Here is a 17,117-nt window from a genome sequence, read left to right as displayed (position 1 = left end):
TTTTATTTTCGAGACAGAGTTTCTCTGTAGCTTTTGGTTCCTGTCCTGGACTAGCTCAGGATGGCCTTGAACTCACAGAGATCCGCCTGCCTCTGCCTCCCTAGTGCTGGGATTAAAGGTGTGCGTCACCACCACCCGGCATTATATAACTTTTGAAGTCAGTTATAGTAGGGCATTGCCCTACTATCCTTCAATACTGAGTTAGTTATTTTAGGTTCTTGTACTTCCATATAAGCTTTAGAAATTTATTGAAATTTTTGAGGTAGGGTCTCGTTATGCAGCTCTAGCTGGCCTAGAACTCTTTGTGTGAGCCAGGCTGTCATTGAACTCACAGAGATCTGTCTGCCTTTGCCTCTAAGTGCTAGCATTAGCACACTACCATGTGCTGGCCTTAGAATTCATATTTAATCCAGAAAATAACTTGTTGAGCTTTCTATTGGGATTATGTTTAATATACAGATCTAGTTGGACACCCATGTTGTTTTGTTGTTGTTGCTGTTGTTTGTTTTTCTGAGACAGGGTTTCTCTGTAGCTTTGGAGCCTGGCTGTGAAACTAACTCTGTAGACCAGGCTGGCCTTGAACTCACAGTTATCCACCTGCCTCTGCCTCTCCAGTGTGTGCCACCATTGCCCTATAGATCTAGTTAGAAAGAACTGGCACATTGAGCCTTCTTACTGGCTTACTGGACATTCTTAGTTCTTAGTTCTTTTTCATCCGACTTTTGTAGTTTCTTTTGTAAGATCTTATGCATATTTTTGTTAGATTGCTACCTAAGAATTTCCAGGATTTGATGCTAATGTAAGGACATCATGGCTTTTGTTGTTGCCGTTGTTGGGGGAAGGGGGTAGGTAGTTAAAGACAGGGTCTCATTCTGTAGTTCGGGCTGATCTGGAATTATCTAGGTCAAGGTGGTGCCTCTGTTTGCTGAGTACTGGGGTTGCAGTTGTGAGCCACCACACTTGGATTGGCATCATGTTTTGCATCTCGAATTCAGCTTGTTTGTTGCTGCCCTATAGGCATGCTATTGCCTGTTTTGGTTAACCTTCCATCCTCTAGCCCTACTGTAATGGCTTAGTAGATTCAAGGGCTATAAGATACTATTTCAATTCTGCTCATAGTCTGTTTTCCTCTGTCAGTTGTCTCTAAGAATACTAACACCGTTTCACAGTCCAAATCTGTTTCGCTCCATCTATATTAAATTTCTCTCTTTTGCCCTCTAAGGTGGTGTGAGGACACCATGACAGTCACAGTGGTTTATGATAACTCTGAGGCAACAGAGCTCTGTGCTGCTCAGCACCTCTACCTCAAGCCTATAGCAAAATTAATGATCAACGTATTGCTCCCAGAATGTATAGAATCCGTGAGGCCCTTCTCTAACTGGGAAGTTCTTGACCAACTGAAAAGTTTGATTTGCCCCGACCAGTTCACCACAGTGCGACTCTCCAAGAGTACAAAAGACTTCATCCGATTTGAGGGTGAGGCTGAAACACGAAGTTTGGTTCAGATCCTGAAAGCCAAGTTACATGGGAAGATCATCAAGCTAAATGGTTTGAAAACGGACTTGAAAGTAGTGGCTACAGATGCCCAGGGAGAGTGGGAACACTTCCCCAAAGAGAAAGAGGCCTCGGTGACTGCAGGAGCTGAAGAACAAGACCATGCTAAGAGTCCAGATTCCATCTATTTTGAAGGCTTGCCCTGTAAGTGGTTCGCACCTAAGGGTTCCAGTGGAGAGAAGCCCTGTGAAGAGATCCTTCGTGTAGTCTTTGAGAGTTTTGGGAAGATTAAGAATGTGGATATCCCCATGCTCGACCCCTATAGAGAAGTCATGACAGGTGGGAGCTTTGGGGGTTTTAACTTTGGCTTGCAAACATTTGAGGCCTTTATCCAGTACCAGGAGTCAACTGACTTTATAAAAGCCATGGAATCCCTTCGAGGCATGAAGCTTATGCTTAAAGGAGACGACGGCAAGGCTCTGGCATGCAACATTAAGGTAAGAAGGATCCAGACCTCAGTTTCCATTGTTCAAGTGATCCTGAGCCTGAGCTGGGAAGAAGCATCTAAGTTACATGTCTTTAGATTCCACTAGGGTCTGAACAATCATTGCTGCACAGATGCATGCTCTCATTTATACATGTCTGTTTAGGAAGAAAACCAGTCTTAATGTGAAGACCCAACTTGTGAAAGCAGGTAGCTCACCTGCTGGGGTTTTACAGTGATGGTTCTTATCACCTGGGTCTCTGCCCAAGCTCTGGGAGGGCAGTAAAAGATTGGTTGTGCCTCCCTCGGAACTGTTGCATATGAGTATTGTACTTGACCATTTGCTGTGAGAGGGAGTCCTGAAGTCTGAAAGCGCAAGGAGAGCAGTTCTCTCCCTCCTTCCATTGACTCAAACTCCTGAAGGTCTGTGTGCTTTGCTTTGAAAACCAGCCTGTGTGTCTAGGCATGTCACTTCATTGCTGTCTGGAATTGCTTTGGTCATCTTCCTATTTTATTTTCATTCATCAAGATTTATTTCAAGGCCTGGAAACATTTTGACCTATCAAAATGGAACTGCTATAATTTTTTATAATATATAAGCACGATATAAAAGCTTTAAAAATATGCACAATTAGCTAACACCTAAATAATATACTATTTTTTTAGAAAGCAATGAGTATTTAGCAAAATATAAGGTGCCAAAAATATCATAAAAGCTGGAGCTGGAGAACTGCCTCCCCATAATTAAAAGCACTGGATGCTCTTGCAGAGGATCTAGGACCCAGGTTTGGTCCCCAGGACCCACATGGTGGTTCACAAGCATCTGTAATATAGTTCCAGGGGATTTGAAGCTCTCTTCTGGCCTCTGTGATTACCAGGAATATAGGTGGTGCACAGAAATAGAACAAGCAAAATAGTCACGCACATAAAATAACAAAAGTGTCACACACTAAACGACAACATCGTTAGGAACAAACAGAAAGCTGCTTTATCCATTCTGGGTTGACTTTTCAATTTGTCACACAAAGCTACTAATAACTGAGCCTTCTTTTAGATAAGGGATTTATAGCACTAAACACTTTATTTTCAGCTAGATATGGAAGCCTGTGGCTTTTATCTCAGCACTTATGATATGGAAATAGAGGATCAGAAATTCAAAGGCAGCTTGGAGTCTGTGAGACTCAAGTCTCCAAGAAAACAGTAGCTGGTGCTGGGGATGGGAATGGGCTGCTGGATGCTTACCTAGCATTCACAAGCCCTAGGTTCCGTGGAGAAATATGGGTGCATTGCTAAACTTTTTGGTGTGTGAACTTATGATAATGTAGTTTATTGCTTTTTCCACTTCTTTTGTATTTAAAATATGTAGATACAAAACCAAACATGCACACACATATATATATCCATAGTCAAAGTTTATATTGTGTTTATGTATATATTATGTATATAAATGCACCAAGATTTCTCCATGACTTCATTCTTATTCTCTGAGTTGTAATGTTCTTCTACAGATCTTATAAATGCTTACTTTCATCAATAATTATATTTTATTTGTGCACCTTAGAAATGATTTATTATGTGGTATTTTTAAAATTATCTTCTATATACTTCACTGTCTACCCTTCCATCTGTTGCTGAAATGAACTAGAATATAAGGAACTATCTGATGTGGCTCCTAAATATCCCAGGATTTCTGCCTATTTGTATAGCCAAAGAACCCAATTGGCTAAATGTTAATAGTTAGTAGGAGCAAAAACACAAGGTATTTTATAGCTCAACTTTATATCTCAAGCTGCAGAAAACTATCTAGTCTAGTATTAAATTATATTGGGAATATACAACTAGGATAGTTTAGGGATGCTGGAACATATAATCATATTAAAATAACTCTCTAATTGTTTCAGGGTTTAACTGGTTATTAATATTTCAAGGGGAGAAAGAACTAATTTGCGTTAATAAACTGGCACACATAAATGGATGGCTGTTTTCACTTATGCATTTCTTTAATTTGTTTTGGGACAAGCAGGCCTGAAACTCACACTGGTGCAGCTCAAGTCTAGCTTCAAGCTTGCAGCCCTCCTGCTGCAGTCTCCTGAATGCGGGGCTTTGAGGCACGCTTTACCACACCTGGCCTGTGTGCTCACTTAAATCCTACAGACCCACAGAGTGCAGTGCAGGCCCACACTTAGTCACGATTCATACTGTGATAGAACAGAACAGTATAGACGTATTCTCTTAAATGTACAATTGCAGGCTACTCTTAATGGGAAAAACGGACCATCTTTTCAGACTAGAAAGAACCAAAGAGAAGAGCGGTATTGAAGGAAAAGAATATCTACCGTTTTGAAAAGGAGAAAGATGTATTACAAAACACAAAACAAGATCTGCAGAACAGAAAGACACCTGCCTTTGGCAAACAAACAAAACCCTCTGATAGACAGGGAATCTAGGCCACTTGGAATTGAGGACGCACCACCCAGACACGGAGACAGTACAGTGAACTGCCCTCGCAAGGGAAATCACTAAAACAAAATCCACAAAAGTCCTCTTGCCTGTAGTTATGTACCAATGCACAAGATAGCAAAACTTCCAGTCTTGGTTTTCCTTCTTAGGCTTAGAGTGAATTATCAAGCGCCTGTTGATGTATTTACTTTCCCAGCTCCCTTGGTTTCGCAGCGTATGCTATACAAGTACATCCATCCTGGTATTTCACCGTTATAATTTTGGTTCTTGTCTCAAATTATTGACTCGCTTTTTATAAACATCATCTTTTTTTTCATTATAATGCACTTACTGTATTTCTAGTGATTCATTTTAATCAACTTACTGCATTAAAAGCTTCTTAATTTGAAATGAGATTTTCATACTGTAGTAGGATGCGTTAGACCGAGCAACTGAAGCCCAGTAGAGTAACTACATCCTATTGTTTAATTCGCAGCTAGAGGAAAATGCTTGCCTTTTAAAATACTAGCAAGATGAGCCTACATAGTTTATCAACAGCGAAATACTAGGAAGCAGTGCATGAAGAAATAAGGTCATTTTTCATTCACGGCCATTCATGATTTTATTTTTAGAAACCTGGAAGAAATGTTCATCTTTGAGTTGGTAAATCTAGTCGTTTAGTTGTTTCTTCAATCTCAAAGTTCTTTTCTGGGTTGAGGTAGGCAACAGTGGATTGCCTCCTAAAAGGCCTCTTTGAAGGGATGCCCGATACTAATGGACTTTGTCACGTTCTTGCGCTATGGGTTCCAGTCTTGTATTCACAACCATCTCATGGGCATTTCCACTTCCCATATCAGAGAAACAATAATAAGTGTCAGTGGACCAGATAAACTAGAAATTGGTTCTGGAAAAATTAGCTGTGGCAACATCCAGCTGTTCAGAGCTGCAGCAGAAGCCTGGCAGCACTTGGCCTAGGCAGAAGTACAGCGTCTTTTAGGCATTCAGCAGGTTTCCAACGGGTTTATCGTGAACCATCCGCTGGGAGCAAGGACTGTGGCCTGATCCATACTTCCCATGGAAGCAATAAACTCAGTCCCTGGACCAGCTGGGGCACTCAAACAAGAACTCTGCGCTTCCAGGTTGGTTGTATACTAGCCGGATTGCACCAGTAGCACAGGCATGAGCCCATGCTGACCCGAATAGCTATCCGTAGGAGGCCCATCGATTATCACCCTGAAGTCCTAATCCAGCAGTGGAAAAGACGCAGCTAGATTCTTCTTGAAACCAGTCTTTGGCATGAATTTGCACTTTCAGTTTCTAGTGCCTGTGTGTATGTTATTTGTGTGTGCGTGTGTAGTCACTTGTGTTAGGAGGAACCATGGCTATGAATATATTGTTTTCATGTATATTTACTTATTTATTTTTTGCAGTAGTGGGCATACAACCCAGGATTTTGCTAAGGCGAAGCAAGTACTCTATCACTGGGCTACATCTCCAGTCCCCTTGTGTGCGTTTCAATGACTAGCTCTCCTTCTCTTTTTTTTTTTTTTATTATTCGTGGTGGACATCAAACTAGAGGCCTCCTATATATTGATGAGCTAACACAGCATCTGCTTCTGTGCTAGTCTGTAAGCACATCTATGTATCCCACTCATTATATTTCAAGCTATGAAATATAGGTTGATAATCTGATCTCATTAGGTTAGTTTTCTTCTGTCTTTCCTGCCTACCCCATTCCTTGCCATGCTCATTTTTATTTCTACTGACTTAAAATCAACCACAACAAATCGATTCAGTTGGTGTTTTGGGTTTACTATAGGTAATAGATTTCTGACCTGTCCCTAGACTGCCCTGTGACACTGCCCGTGGTCATATGTGAAGTAAGTTGCTACCTAAAAAATTTTAAGACAGGAAAGTAGGAGGGGGCTAGTTGGGAAGGAGGTGGTATTTGTTGAAGTGGGAGGGTAATAAGAGAGGGCAAGGAGGTGACAACGTTCACAATACAGTACAACTGTGTATGACATTGTCAGACATTAAATTAGAAAGTAACCAAAAAATATTGCTATAGAGTTAAGTTTAATCGAATAAAATTATGATTGTAATTTGATATACTCTTTCAAAGGTTTGCCAAAGAACATCCCAGTGCCTCCAAATACTACTCTTCAGATCTTGGCCCGTGAGCAGTTGTACACCGTGGCTGGGCTTCAAATGGCATATTGAATTCTTTGGTTTTTAATTGCTGTGTGCCATCTTAGCTTCCTCTCTCTCGTCTGGGATCCATCCAGTCCAGTGGCAAGACTTTCTAAGAAATCTTTCATCTGTTTTTGGAGCAGGTTATGCTTGATACAACCCAGCATTTCAGTGAAGGAGCTATCCAGAGGAGAAATCAGGAAAGGCTAAAATTGCAAGAGCTTGAGGAAGAGAGGAAAAAAGAAAAGAAGAGAGAAGAGGAAGTAGCTGAAAGGTAAGTAGATTGGTTTTTAACAATGAAGAGGTTTTTCCTTTGGAGTTTTTGGATTAATTCATTTGGGCGAATAGATTCGTTAGATAGCATGGAGGTGAGGGCAGACTTTGGCCCAAGTGGAAAACTCCATCACAGTCTTAGAAAGTGCAGGTGATAGAGTAGATGAAAACAAGAAACCAGAAAGGCATTCCTGGAAGCAAGAACAAGTAATGAGGGAGACTAGCTAGATTAAGAAGTTGGGGGAAAGAGATTTTAAGAGAGAATGGGGAACTTCAGTGTTGGGGTTTGAACCTAGGGCCTTGCACTTTTCTAGGCAAGCATCCCGCCTGTGGACTTGTGGGCTATAGTCAGGATCTGAAAGTTTGTAGTGACAATCCTAAACTTATTGAGTTAGAAATTTTATTACTTTACCAGTATTATCTAACCTACCAATTTAAAATAAAAAAAAAACACAGTTCTTGGAAAGCTTTCTTTCTCTAAAATGATCAAGAATCAAAGTAACCCAGAATAATGAATTTGTTGGAACCATGTTTCTCGTTGACCAGAATTCTTACTGTGAATTTGAGGCACTTCCGTTTTCTTTCTTCAATCTTAGCATTAGTTACCCATCTTAGAGCTCAAGACTAGCTGAATATTTGCCTAGCTAGACCATTGCCAAACTCTGCTAAGGAAAGACAGATACCAGGTTTATGGGGCTCTGATAACCCATTTCTTAAGCTTCTGGCCCCTTCTGTTTTATGTCAGTCATATTATTTTTAAAAATATCAAGGACACCATTCTACATGTCTCTCATGTTTTTGATGGTCACATCCAGGGAATTTGGCCAGAGCTTCAGTCGCTTCAAGATACTTATTCTTTCTCAAATTCCAGGCCACAGATCCCCTTTAGATAAAAAATCCTTTGTTCTTTGGCTAAATCCTGATGTGGGTAATTGCTCTTGGTTTCTTCTCACAGTTTCACAAGAGTCTCACTTTAATTTTAGGGTTCCTTTAGTTCCTGTATCCTCTCTAGCATCTGTTATTTGTTTTCTGTATAACACCATTCTGACAGAGATGAAATAGCATCTTAGTGTAGTTTTAAGATGCATTTAACTTTTTTATGTGTGTGTGTTTGACTACATGTATGTATATATACTATGTGTGTGCATAGTACCCGTGGAGGCCAAGAAGGACGTCAGGACCTCTTGAGCTACAGTTACAGACCCTTGTGAGCTGCCACATGGGTGTGGGGAACTGAACCTGGGTCTGTTGCTAGAGCAGCCAGTGCTCTTATCTGCTGAGCTATCTCTTTATCCCCTTCTTAGTGTGGTTTTGATTTGCATGATGATGGCTATTAGATGTTGTTTCATATATCTGTTTTCCATTTATCCTCCTTTTGGGAATTGTCTATGCATTCATTTGTTAACGTGTTAACTGGATGATTTGATTTTTGATGGTTAATTTTTAAAGTTCTTCATATATTCTGTATGTTAACTCCTTTGGATACATGCCTGGAAGAGCTTTTCTTCTATAGGCTCTCTTTTCTTTGAGAAGAAATATATATGTAAAATATTAGAGTAAAAATGGCAAAAAGTTAACTTTAAAATGAGGAGACTGGAGAGATGGCTCAGTGGTTCAGAGCACTGGCTGCTGTTCTAGATGTTCTGGGTTTAATTCCTAGGACCCATGCATTAGCTCCTAACTGTCTGTAACTCCAGTCCCAGGGACAATGACATCCTCTTCTGGCCTTCAGGGGCACCAGGCACACACATAGCATGCCGCCAAAACATCCATCCATACACACTAAATGAATGAATAAATAATGGTGACCTATTGGAGTAGCTTCTTTCTGGGTGCTCTTATATCAAAGCTGAAGTCTCCTACCTTTATACTGTACAAACGGGTTGAATCCAAATCTGTCAAGGCCAGTTGTTAATTGGATCTACATTCACTTCAGGGGTTTTCCCTTTTTGCATTGCTACAAAGGGTAGGGCCCACCCACGACTATGTTCTTCCCAGTCTGAGCCTTGTCCTGCGTGAACCTCTCAGCATGGCATATTAATCGCAAATGGTAGGCCTCCACTCACGATGACACCTGGCTATAGCCTTCCAAGGTAGGAGCTGTCAGGAGGAATCCCTGTCACACTCAATCCTCCACCTGGACTTAAGGCTCATGAGAACTGTCACCTTCTCTTGTGGTTGTGACTACCATGCCTGTTTTATCAGGGCTTGTTGCATAAGGGCGGCTCCCTGGCTAGTTTACACCTGAAATAACACTGCACAAATTGTATTCATTTAAACACTGCCTGGCCCATTAGTTCTAGCCTCTTACTGGCTAACTCTCACATCTTGATTAACCCATTTCTAATAAATCTGTGTTGCCACTTGACTGTGGCTTACTGGGATGAGTCTAACCAGCTTTGGTCTTGGGAAGGGGAATCATGTGTCTGCCCAACTCTGCTTTCTTTCTCCCAGCATTCTGTTCTGTCTTTCCCGCTTACCTATGTTCTGACTTATCAGGCCAAGCATTTTTCTTTATTAATTAACCAATGAAAGCAACAGATAGATAGAAGATCCTCCTACATCAAGGGCTTACTGTATTTGAGACTCCAGGTTCCCCTCCCATTCCAGGGAACTGGGCGAAATGGTTTCATACACTGTTTTTCCGAGCTTTTCTGCTGTCCTAGTTTTGTGGTTTCGGACCATATCCCCCTTTTCTGCCTCCAGAATAGAACCTGCTGTTCATTATTTTTTTTGCCTGTTATCCTTCATGGCATCACATAAAAGTGCCAAAGCTCTTTTTCCTTTACTTTCCTTCCTCCCTCTTTCCCTCCCTCTCTGCCTGCCTCCCTCCCCACTTCCTTCCTTCCCTATCCAAAAGATATCTTTTATACATTTGTATTTTGCCAAAATTATTGTATTTTTCCCTTGATGTCTTGTGGATTTTAGGGGGCAAGTGTTTTATTTCTTTTGTATATATGTGCTTGTACAGAAGCATGTGTGCAACATGTACATGCATGTGTGTGTATGTGTGTGTGCTTGTGTGTGTGCATGTGTGTATAGGCTAGAGGACCTCAGGTGTCATTCCTCTGATGCTGTCCACCTGTTTCTTTGAGAAAGGATTTTTGCTGACTTGTAACTTGCCAAATATGTTAGACTATCTGGTCAGTGCATCCAAGGGACCTACTTGTCTGTAAACTCCCCAGCTCTGGGATTAAAGGTGTACCCACTGTGCTAACTCAGGTTCTTGTATATACAATGTTCTTGTATATACATTACTGATTGAGCTATCTCCCCAGCCTCTGGCTGGTATCATTTTACCATGAACTGTCAATTCTTGGTTCTGAGGTTACCAGTCATAGGTTTCTGGAAGCCTAAATGATTAGTTCTTCTTGGTGGGGGGCGGGGATGGAAGTGAGACCCAGTGGCTAATAATTATTGCTCAAATGATGAATTTTAATTGTCATCCAGAAAAAGAAAAGATGAAGTAAGGAAAGCCCAAGAGAAGAGAAAGAAGGCCAGGGACAGGAGGCGATCTCTGAAGGAAAGAGACAGACACAGGCCAAGGAAGGAGAAGGTGAAAGCCAAGGCTGAGACTCGTCAGGAGCTGGACTCTTCGGAGGAGTGGGAAGAGAGGAAGTACTTGCTGGCTCAGCGGCGGGTTGAGGCCCTTCGTTTGCTCCGCGTACTCCTGAAGAAAATTGCGGTAAGGCTGTTTCCCAATTCTTCTCTTCAGTGTTGATAGGTACTGGTCTTTCTTTGACTTTAAGTACTGTCCCACTAAAATGAACTGTGTGGCAGACTTGTGGCATTCATAGGGGTTTCCTTGAAATCAATGACTCTCACATAAGCTCAACCACGGACTTCCAAAACCAGTCTCTCAACGAGTCCTGTCTTAGCTCTGCCCTCACTTCGTGTTTCTCAACTTCAGGATGGTATTCCGAACACTTAAGCTACTTCATCTTCTTTTCCAAGTTCCTAGTGGATCTGACGGGGCGATGCCAGGGGAAGCAAAGGGTGGGTGTGGCGTGGGCGTTAGATCCGTGGGCTTCTATTAACTTTATCCGTCCATCCATCTGTAACAGGTTTGGATGAAAAGGGAGAAGAAGCTTGAGCCTTGTCAGGCTCATATTAGCCTTGTCCTGAACTATCTGGTAAGGAATTTTTTAACTCACAGGTTAGTTATCTTCTTCACAGATTTCCGCCTCTCTAAGATCTTTCTCTCCCTTTATGGGCTCGCAGGGCTAGCCAGAATCACAGATATCTTGGACTGGAAGCCAGTGATGTTTTGGAACTATCCATGTAGCAGTCCACATGCAGTGCTTTTAAATCGGAAGGATGACAGCTGCTCCTGTGCTTTCGAGTGAACTTCATGTCGTATTTGCCATGTTGATTTCTGCCTTGTTATTATAGATAGCTTGACTTGGTGAAAGCAGGATCAGTAAAAAGTAATCTCGCGCTTGGATTATTGATAGCAGGCCCAGCTAGATTGGATTTTAGTTTACCTTAATGATGTCCAAGTGGGACTCTTTCTGTAGAATCCACCTCTTTAAATGGGCATGGAACCTAATTCTGGAACCTGTTAATACTTACACTGGTTACAAATTGATAGTGGGGCGCTGGGCCCTGATGTGTGACAGACATCAGGGGGACCATGCAGCAAACCTTCCTGGGGATGGGGTTGCAGGCATCTTTGTTCCCCTACTTCTCAGCTCTGCGGAACAGATATCATCGGACTTGACCACAGGCAAATCGGTGGGCACAGCTATATTGTCTACTTGGTGTTTGGCTCTTCTTTTCTTTGTAAGGTGCAAGTGTTACACCACTGAGCTGTGTCTCTGGTCCCCCATCTTCCATCTTTGTGAGGCAGGCTGGGTGGCTCAACTCTGAGACATCCTCAACTTACAATCCATGGGCAAAAGATTGCAATACAAAACAGAGAGACTTTCATTAGTTCAGTTGACCTTGTTGGACATGTTTCACCCATGTGTCGTTTCCTGTGCTAGGGTTTTCTGTGAGGGCAACAGAGCGTTCCTTATTCCTCTTTGTTTCTCTAGCACCTATTTTAAAACCTAAAACAGTAGACTTGTCAATTTTTGAACAAATAAAAAGAGGAAGGTACTTTAAATGCCATGTCATAAGAATGGTCACAGGTTTAGTAAAAACATTTCATATTAGATCAAGACATTTAATGTACTACTGTCTCCTCAGTACAATAGTGTTCCTAATTTGGACCTACTCTGGGTTTCTTCAGGGCAACACCAGCTCAGTTTTTGGAAGATTTCAATCTCTTTGTGTTTTGTTTATGTTTATTTCCTTATTTTGTGTGTGACTGGGGAGGGGCAGCATGCCACAGTGTGTGTGTATGGAGGTCAGAGGACAACACCAGAGAGTTCTCTCCCCTCTCACATGTGGGTTCCTGGGTTGGAACTCAAGTGTCAGCCTTAGCAACAGGCACCTTTACCTGCTGAGCCATCTTGCTGGTCCTCTTTGGGTTTTCATGAGAGATCATTAAATCTTTTTTTCTTTAAAGGGATCCACGCAGTGTAACCCTCAGGAGGTTGATGTTCCAAAGCCTGAAGTGCAGCACGCCCCAGGGACTGCATTGAAACCTCCAGAGGAAGAAGAGTTAAGCACTCTGCAGGAAGAAATGCCAAGTTATCAAGTTCCTAAGTCTGACAATAAACAACAACAAAAAGCCAAGAAAAGAACTAAAGCCCGGTTACAGAAATCTTCCCAGAGCCCTGGAGTGAAACAAGTAAGAGACTCAACCAGAAAAGAGGAAGCTAGAAAAGTGTTACCTGATGAGTACGATTACAGTTTGGTCTCTGACCAGAATTCCTTGCAGAGTACAGCAAATCCAGACCAGTCCCTTGAAAAAGAAGACTATGACTACGGAAGTTCTAATGAGTCATATTCTTCTCGACAAGTTGTGATAAACCTTGGCAGGAAACCGAAGATCTATGAAACAGATGAATTTATTGACTATCTATTAAACTATTATCAGACTCCAGAATATGCCCGATTCTGCCTCGAAGCGAGTCACCTAACAAGTACATGTCAGTGGCAGAGAGATGTCTATGCTAAGGGGGATGGATTTCAGGTCAGTCTGAGAAAGCATAGGTACCACTGGACCAGTGTGAGTGAAGAGGAGAGCCTGGAAGCGAAAGACCGGGATCAAGACGAGGGCTGGCCAAAGGAGCATATGAAGGATCTCGAGACCAAGCCAGAAAACACAGGGAAGACCAATTATGCCAAAGAATTTTCTAAGAAATTAAAAAACCATTGCAATGACATAGCAAGTGAAACTGAAGATCACCTGTCCCCAAACGATGGAGAAAGCTATCCTGTGGAAAAGATTCACAACCACAGAGTCAAAGATTCTCACTACACAAGAAAAAGTCCCGTTTCTTCGTCATTAAGGTCAGCAGACGAAGGTTTGTCATTGGCAGACTTCTTGGAGGAAATCAGTAGTGATTCTGAGTGCTTCACTGAAACCCTTAGCGTGAACGAAGAGGAGGAAGAAAGATCCATGGCTGGCTATGATAGCTCCCCTGAACGAAGGCCTCTCGACACTGACAAAATCATGACTTGCCGGCAGAAAACTAGGTCAAGTCAGCAGGCCTTGAATTCAGAGTGGAAACCCGACAGTGAGGAAAAGCGCTTTAGGCACAGAGTCAGGGCACCAGGTAAAAGGTCCAAGTATGAACTGCGATATTCGTGGCTTGAGGGTGCATGGGATTCCATTCGAGTTGACAAGAACACAGGCAAAACTAGAGAAAAAATTGACCCCAGCCCTGTGTTTGATGAAGGCTACTACCACGAATCCAGTTCCAGTGATGAATTAGAGAGCATCTCAAGAAAGAGGAGGAGAGTTACTGGCAGTATGTTTGGCCAGAATGTGAAATACAGACCCCTTTATATGCCATTAATGCCACCAAAGCGTGCTAGAGCTTTCTATTTGGGATACTTCTCCAGAAAAAGGCAGAACTCTTGGAAGTCAGAATATAACCAGGCTGTAAGAAGGTTTAAAAGATATGGCAGTCCTGAAGATTACACGCTTGATGCTGGTCATTATTATGTCGGTCATGACGACAACCAGGACCACATTGAGTACAGAGGCTACTTAGGAGACAGCTACTCTGGCTCTTTGTATTTGAAAATGTTTTGATGGCCACTCTGATCAGGAACACCCTTATTTACAAGAAACAACTGACACAAACAAAAACTTCAGACCAAATAGAGCTATGTTGTTAGCAACCACAGAACAAGAACTAGAAGAGGGTCAAGTGCACATACTTGTTCCTCTTGCCAAAGTTTCAAGTGGGAATCGAAATGCCGCAAGCTTTGGGAATGGGGAACCTGTAGGTTCTGAAGCTCGGTGAAGCAATGCCATTGCAAAACTTCATGATCCAAGGACAGATTTTATTTGAAGCTTTAATTTGGTGCCAGGAAAGGATCTGACTAGCATTAAGAAGGCTCTTTTGCTGTCAGAATGGCATGCATCATCTGTCTTCAAAGAGGACAGTGGTGGACAAAGAGGCGTCCTTTCGTGTGTTCTAGATTTGGTCAGAAGCAGTATGTATGGTAACAAACGTTCCTGAATTTTACTTCACACTAGTTCTAGATAAAGGAGAGATCCCGAGGCTAGACCCTATAATAGATTTCATGGCTTTAGAGTTTCGTGGATACCCACCAGAAGGAAATGAATATATTCACAGCTCTCGAAGAAGAAGAATCTAAAAGGGGCTGATTGCCCTTTGGTGGTTAAATAGATGGGACTGTGAGAATTTTTCTTGTTTGTTTTATGAACCCCATAGCTTTCCATACAAAAGCAAAGCACCAGGATTGAATTTATAAAATCAGGGGGATTTGCAAAAGGAAATATCAAAAAATCCTGGAGCATCAATAATGGCACTTGGGAAGAAAAATTGTGACAGTATTCTATTTCAGGCTATGTAATCCTTTCACTCAGGGTTGGGTGACATCAGTTTGTAAAAAGTCACTGAATATCCATCCCCCAAACTGACTTTTATAAAAACAGTAGCAAGTGCCTCCTCTGCCCTTAACAATGCCATGGAGTTAGGAAGAATTAAAAGAGAAGTCCATAGTTTTCTAGCTGTGGAAGAGTTTGTAAACCATGTGAAATAACCAATTGATCTTTTTTGCCGACTCATTTTGGAATTCTTAAATACGTTTTTAAATTGAGATATTTGTAGATTCCCCTTAGTGCAGTGCGTGTTCTGTAGACAGCCTGGCCAACTCTTTCTGCCTTACATTGGTTCAGGACCTTCATTTTCCCAACAAAGCTCTACCTGACCTGGCAATTGCACAGTGAATTAGAATAGTTGTTTGGAATCCACAGAACCAGTGAAGGGCAGCAATTCATTTCAGTCTCAAGTGGACATTCAGCAGGAAGGCATCTGCTAGCGGAGGCGGGTAGAGTACCAGTGGATGGGGTTACTGAAGTGTCTCACATTGTGTGCCCATCCACTGCCTCTTGAGCAACACGGTGTCTGAAATGGTTACAAAATTGTATGATTTGCCTGAAGTAAAAGCCGCAGGTTGTTTGATTGATCGAGCTGTGTATTCCTATTTGAAGAGAGATCTGTTCAGGCGCCTAAAAGCTGAGAAAGGAATGTCACAGATCCCCGTGTGTTACTAACATAAAACCAGGTGAATAGTGTGCCGTCTCTCATGTTTAGTCTCACTTGCAAGCCAATGCTTGGTTTTACTGTTAAAGCTAGGTTGACTTGTCCAGTCCAAAAGATTGCTCACGGGTTGAGAGTGCCTTTTTTTTTTGTTGTTGTTGTTGTTTCGTTTTGTTTTTGAGGACTAGCAATGGCTATTCATGATTATTCGTGGTCAAAGTACTGTTGCCCAAAGTAGCCTTCGAAATTACCAACAACTTAAATTTTGTCAGACAGTTTTCTGGCAACATATTATTCTCCTCCAAGAAAAATCGGCCAACCCCCCCCAACACATTTTATTCCATTGTATTTATGGGTTTGTATTAGAAAACAGCTGACCGTTTTCAAACAAAACCCACTCAATTTCTTCTCTCGTTTGCTATATTTTCTTGAGAGATTTTAGGCATCTTTGCTCGGTAGCAAAGATAAGAATCAGATTGCAGAGCTGAGCAGCATGTGCAGTTTGTCCTGTCCTAGGTGTGGCGCTAAGTCATTTTGATGTGGCCCTCTTCTCCTGTTTGATTTCTTTGTTGAATGCTCTCCTGGGGCCTACAAGTAAAAATGCCGCTTTTGCCGTCCCCCCCCCCCCCCCCCCGGAGTTCTGTATCTGTCTGTGGGAATGCATTGTAGATTTGTGTCAACCCCGTTTTGGTATAGGCCTTACAAGAAACGTAATAGCTTACTTTGTGCTTGTCACTCGGTGACTTAGGAAAGAATGTAATGGAACAAACTGTTACGACTACTTCTTGTTATTTAAGTTGTGAAAAGTATTTTCTTGTATCTTTTTTTTTTTTTTTTGTCTTTTCAAACAGGGGCCTGAGTTTTTTGAGTTAAATAGGGGGTTTCATAGGCTTTCCTTGTATGTGCTGCTTATCTGGTAAGGGAAAGTCTATAAATGTACTCTGTTCATTTGTATGAATTTCTCAGGTAGAAAGCCATGTAACCTAGGTAATTTGAAAACACAACCAAATCCATGTGCTTTTGTTGGAGAACTGTTTAACGTGTTGATTTTAAAATCAATGGTGATTGATTCGACTTTGGGGGGAACTTTCTATCTTTGGTGTGATGTGTTGCACTAATGTCGCTCTTTTTGCTTATTTGCATTGTTAGAGAAATGATGCATATTTCATTTTAATGTATTCAAAAATAAAATCGTCAAGAGTGACAATGGTGACTATTGACTGATCATTGGGCTGCCTAGATCGATACTCACCCTAACATTTGCAAACCATTCCAATATTTTTATTCTACTCCTTTTTTTTTTTTTTTTTTTTTGGTTTTTCGAGACAGGGTTTCTCTGAAGCTTTGGAGCCTGTCCTGGCACTAGCTCTGTAGACCAAGCTGGTCTCGAACTCACAGAGATCTGCCTGCCTCTGCCTCCCTAGTGCTGGGATTAAAGGCGTGCGCCACCATCGCCCGGCTATTCTACTCCTTTTTGATAAGAGCTGGCTCTGCCAGAGTTGCTAGAACTAAAAGCCAGTTTGTTTTTCATTTTGAATGAACTTAAGCCATACTTAGACTCGAAATTACCCTCCTCTAGGTACATCTAGGCTTAGTTTTGAAAATGT

The 17,117-nt window shown here is 41.8% G+C and overlaps 1 protein-coding gene across 2 annotated transcripts; it reads left to right on the top strand.

Annotated features, from left to right (window-relative positions):
* Positions 1-219: 219 nt before the first annotated feature.
* Positions 220-16,694, top strand: LOC126488452 (A-kinase anchor protein 17B-like). 2 transcript variants are annotated; one of them, XM_050121941.1, is made up of 5 exons: positions 223-1,991; positions 6,751-6,881; positions 10,331-10,565; positions 10,945-11,013; positions 12,393-16,693. In XM_050121941.1, the coding sequence occupies exons 1-5, from the start codon at positions 1,239-1,241 to the stop codon at positions 14,028-14,030; spliced, it is 2,826 nt and encodes a 941-aa protein (XP_049977898.1). In that variant the 5' UTR covers positions 223-1,238; the 3' UTR covers positions 14,031-16,693. The 2 variants fall into 2 exon arrangements, with proteins under 2 accessions (XP_049977899.1, XP_049977898.1); XM_050121942.1 differs by lacking the exon at positions 10,945-11,013 and having other exon boundaries at positions 220-1,991; positions 12,393-16,694.
* The last annotated feature ends 423 nt before the right edge of the window (positions 16,695-17,117 follow it).

The sequence above is a fragment of the Alexandromys fortis genome, unplaced genomic scaffold (assembly GCF_014885135.2).
Source record: "Alexandromys fortis isolate MF-2015 unplaced genomic scaffold, M_Fortis_MF-2015_v1.1 scaffold_189, whole genome shotgun sequence".
NCBI classification, from domain to species: Eukaryota; Metazoa; Chordata; class Mammalia; order Rodentia; family Cricetidae; genus Alexandromys; species Alexandromys fortis.
This window is presented reverse-complemented; position numbering and strand designations above follow the sequence as displayed.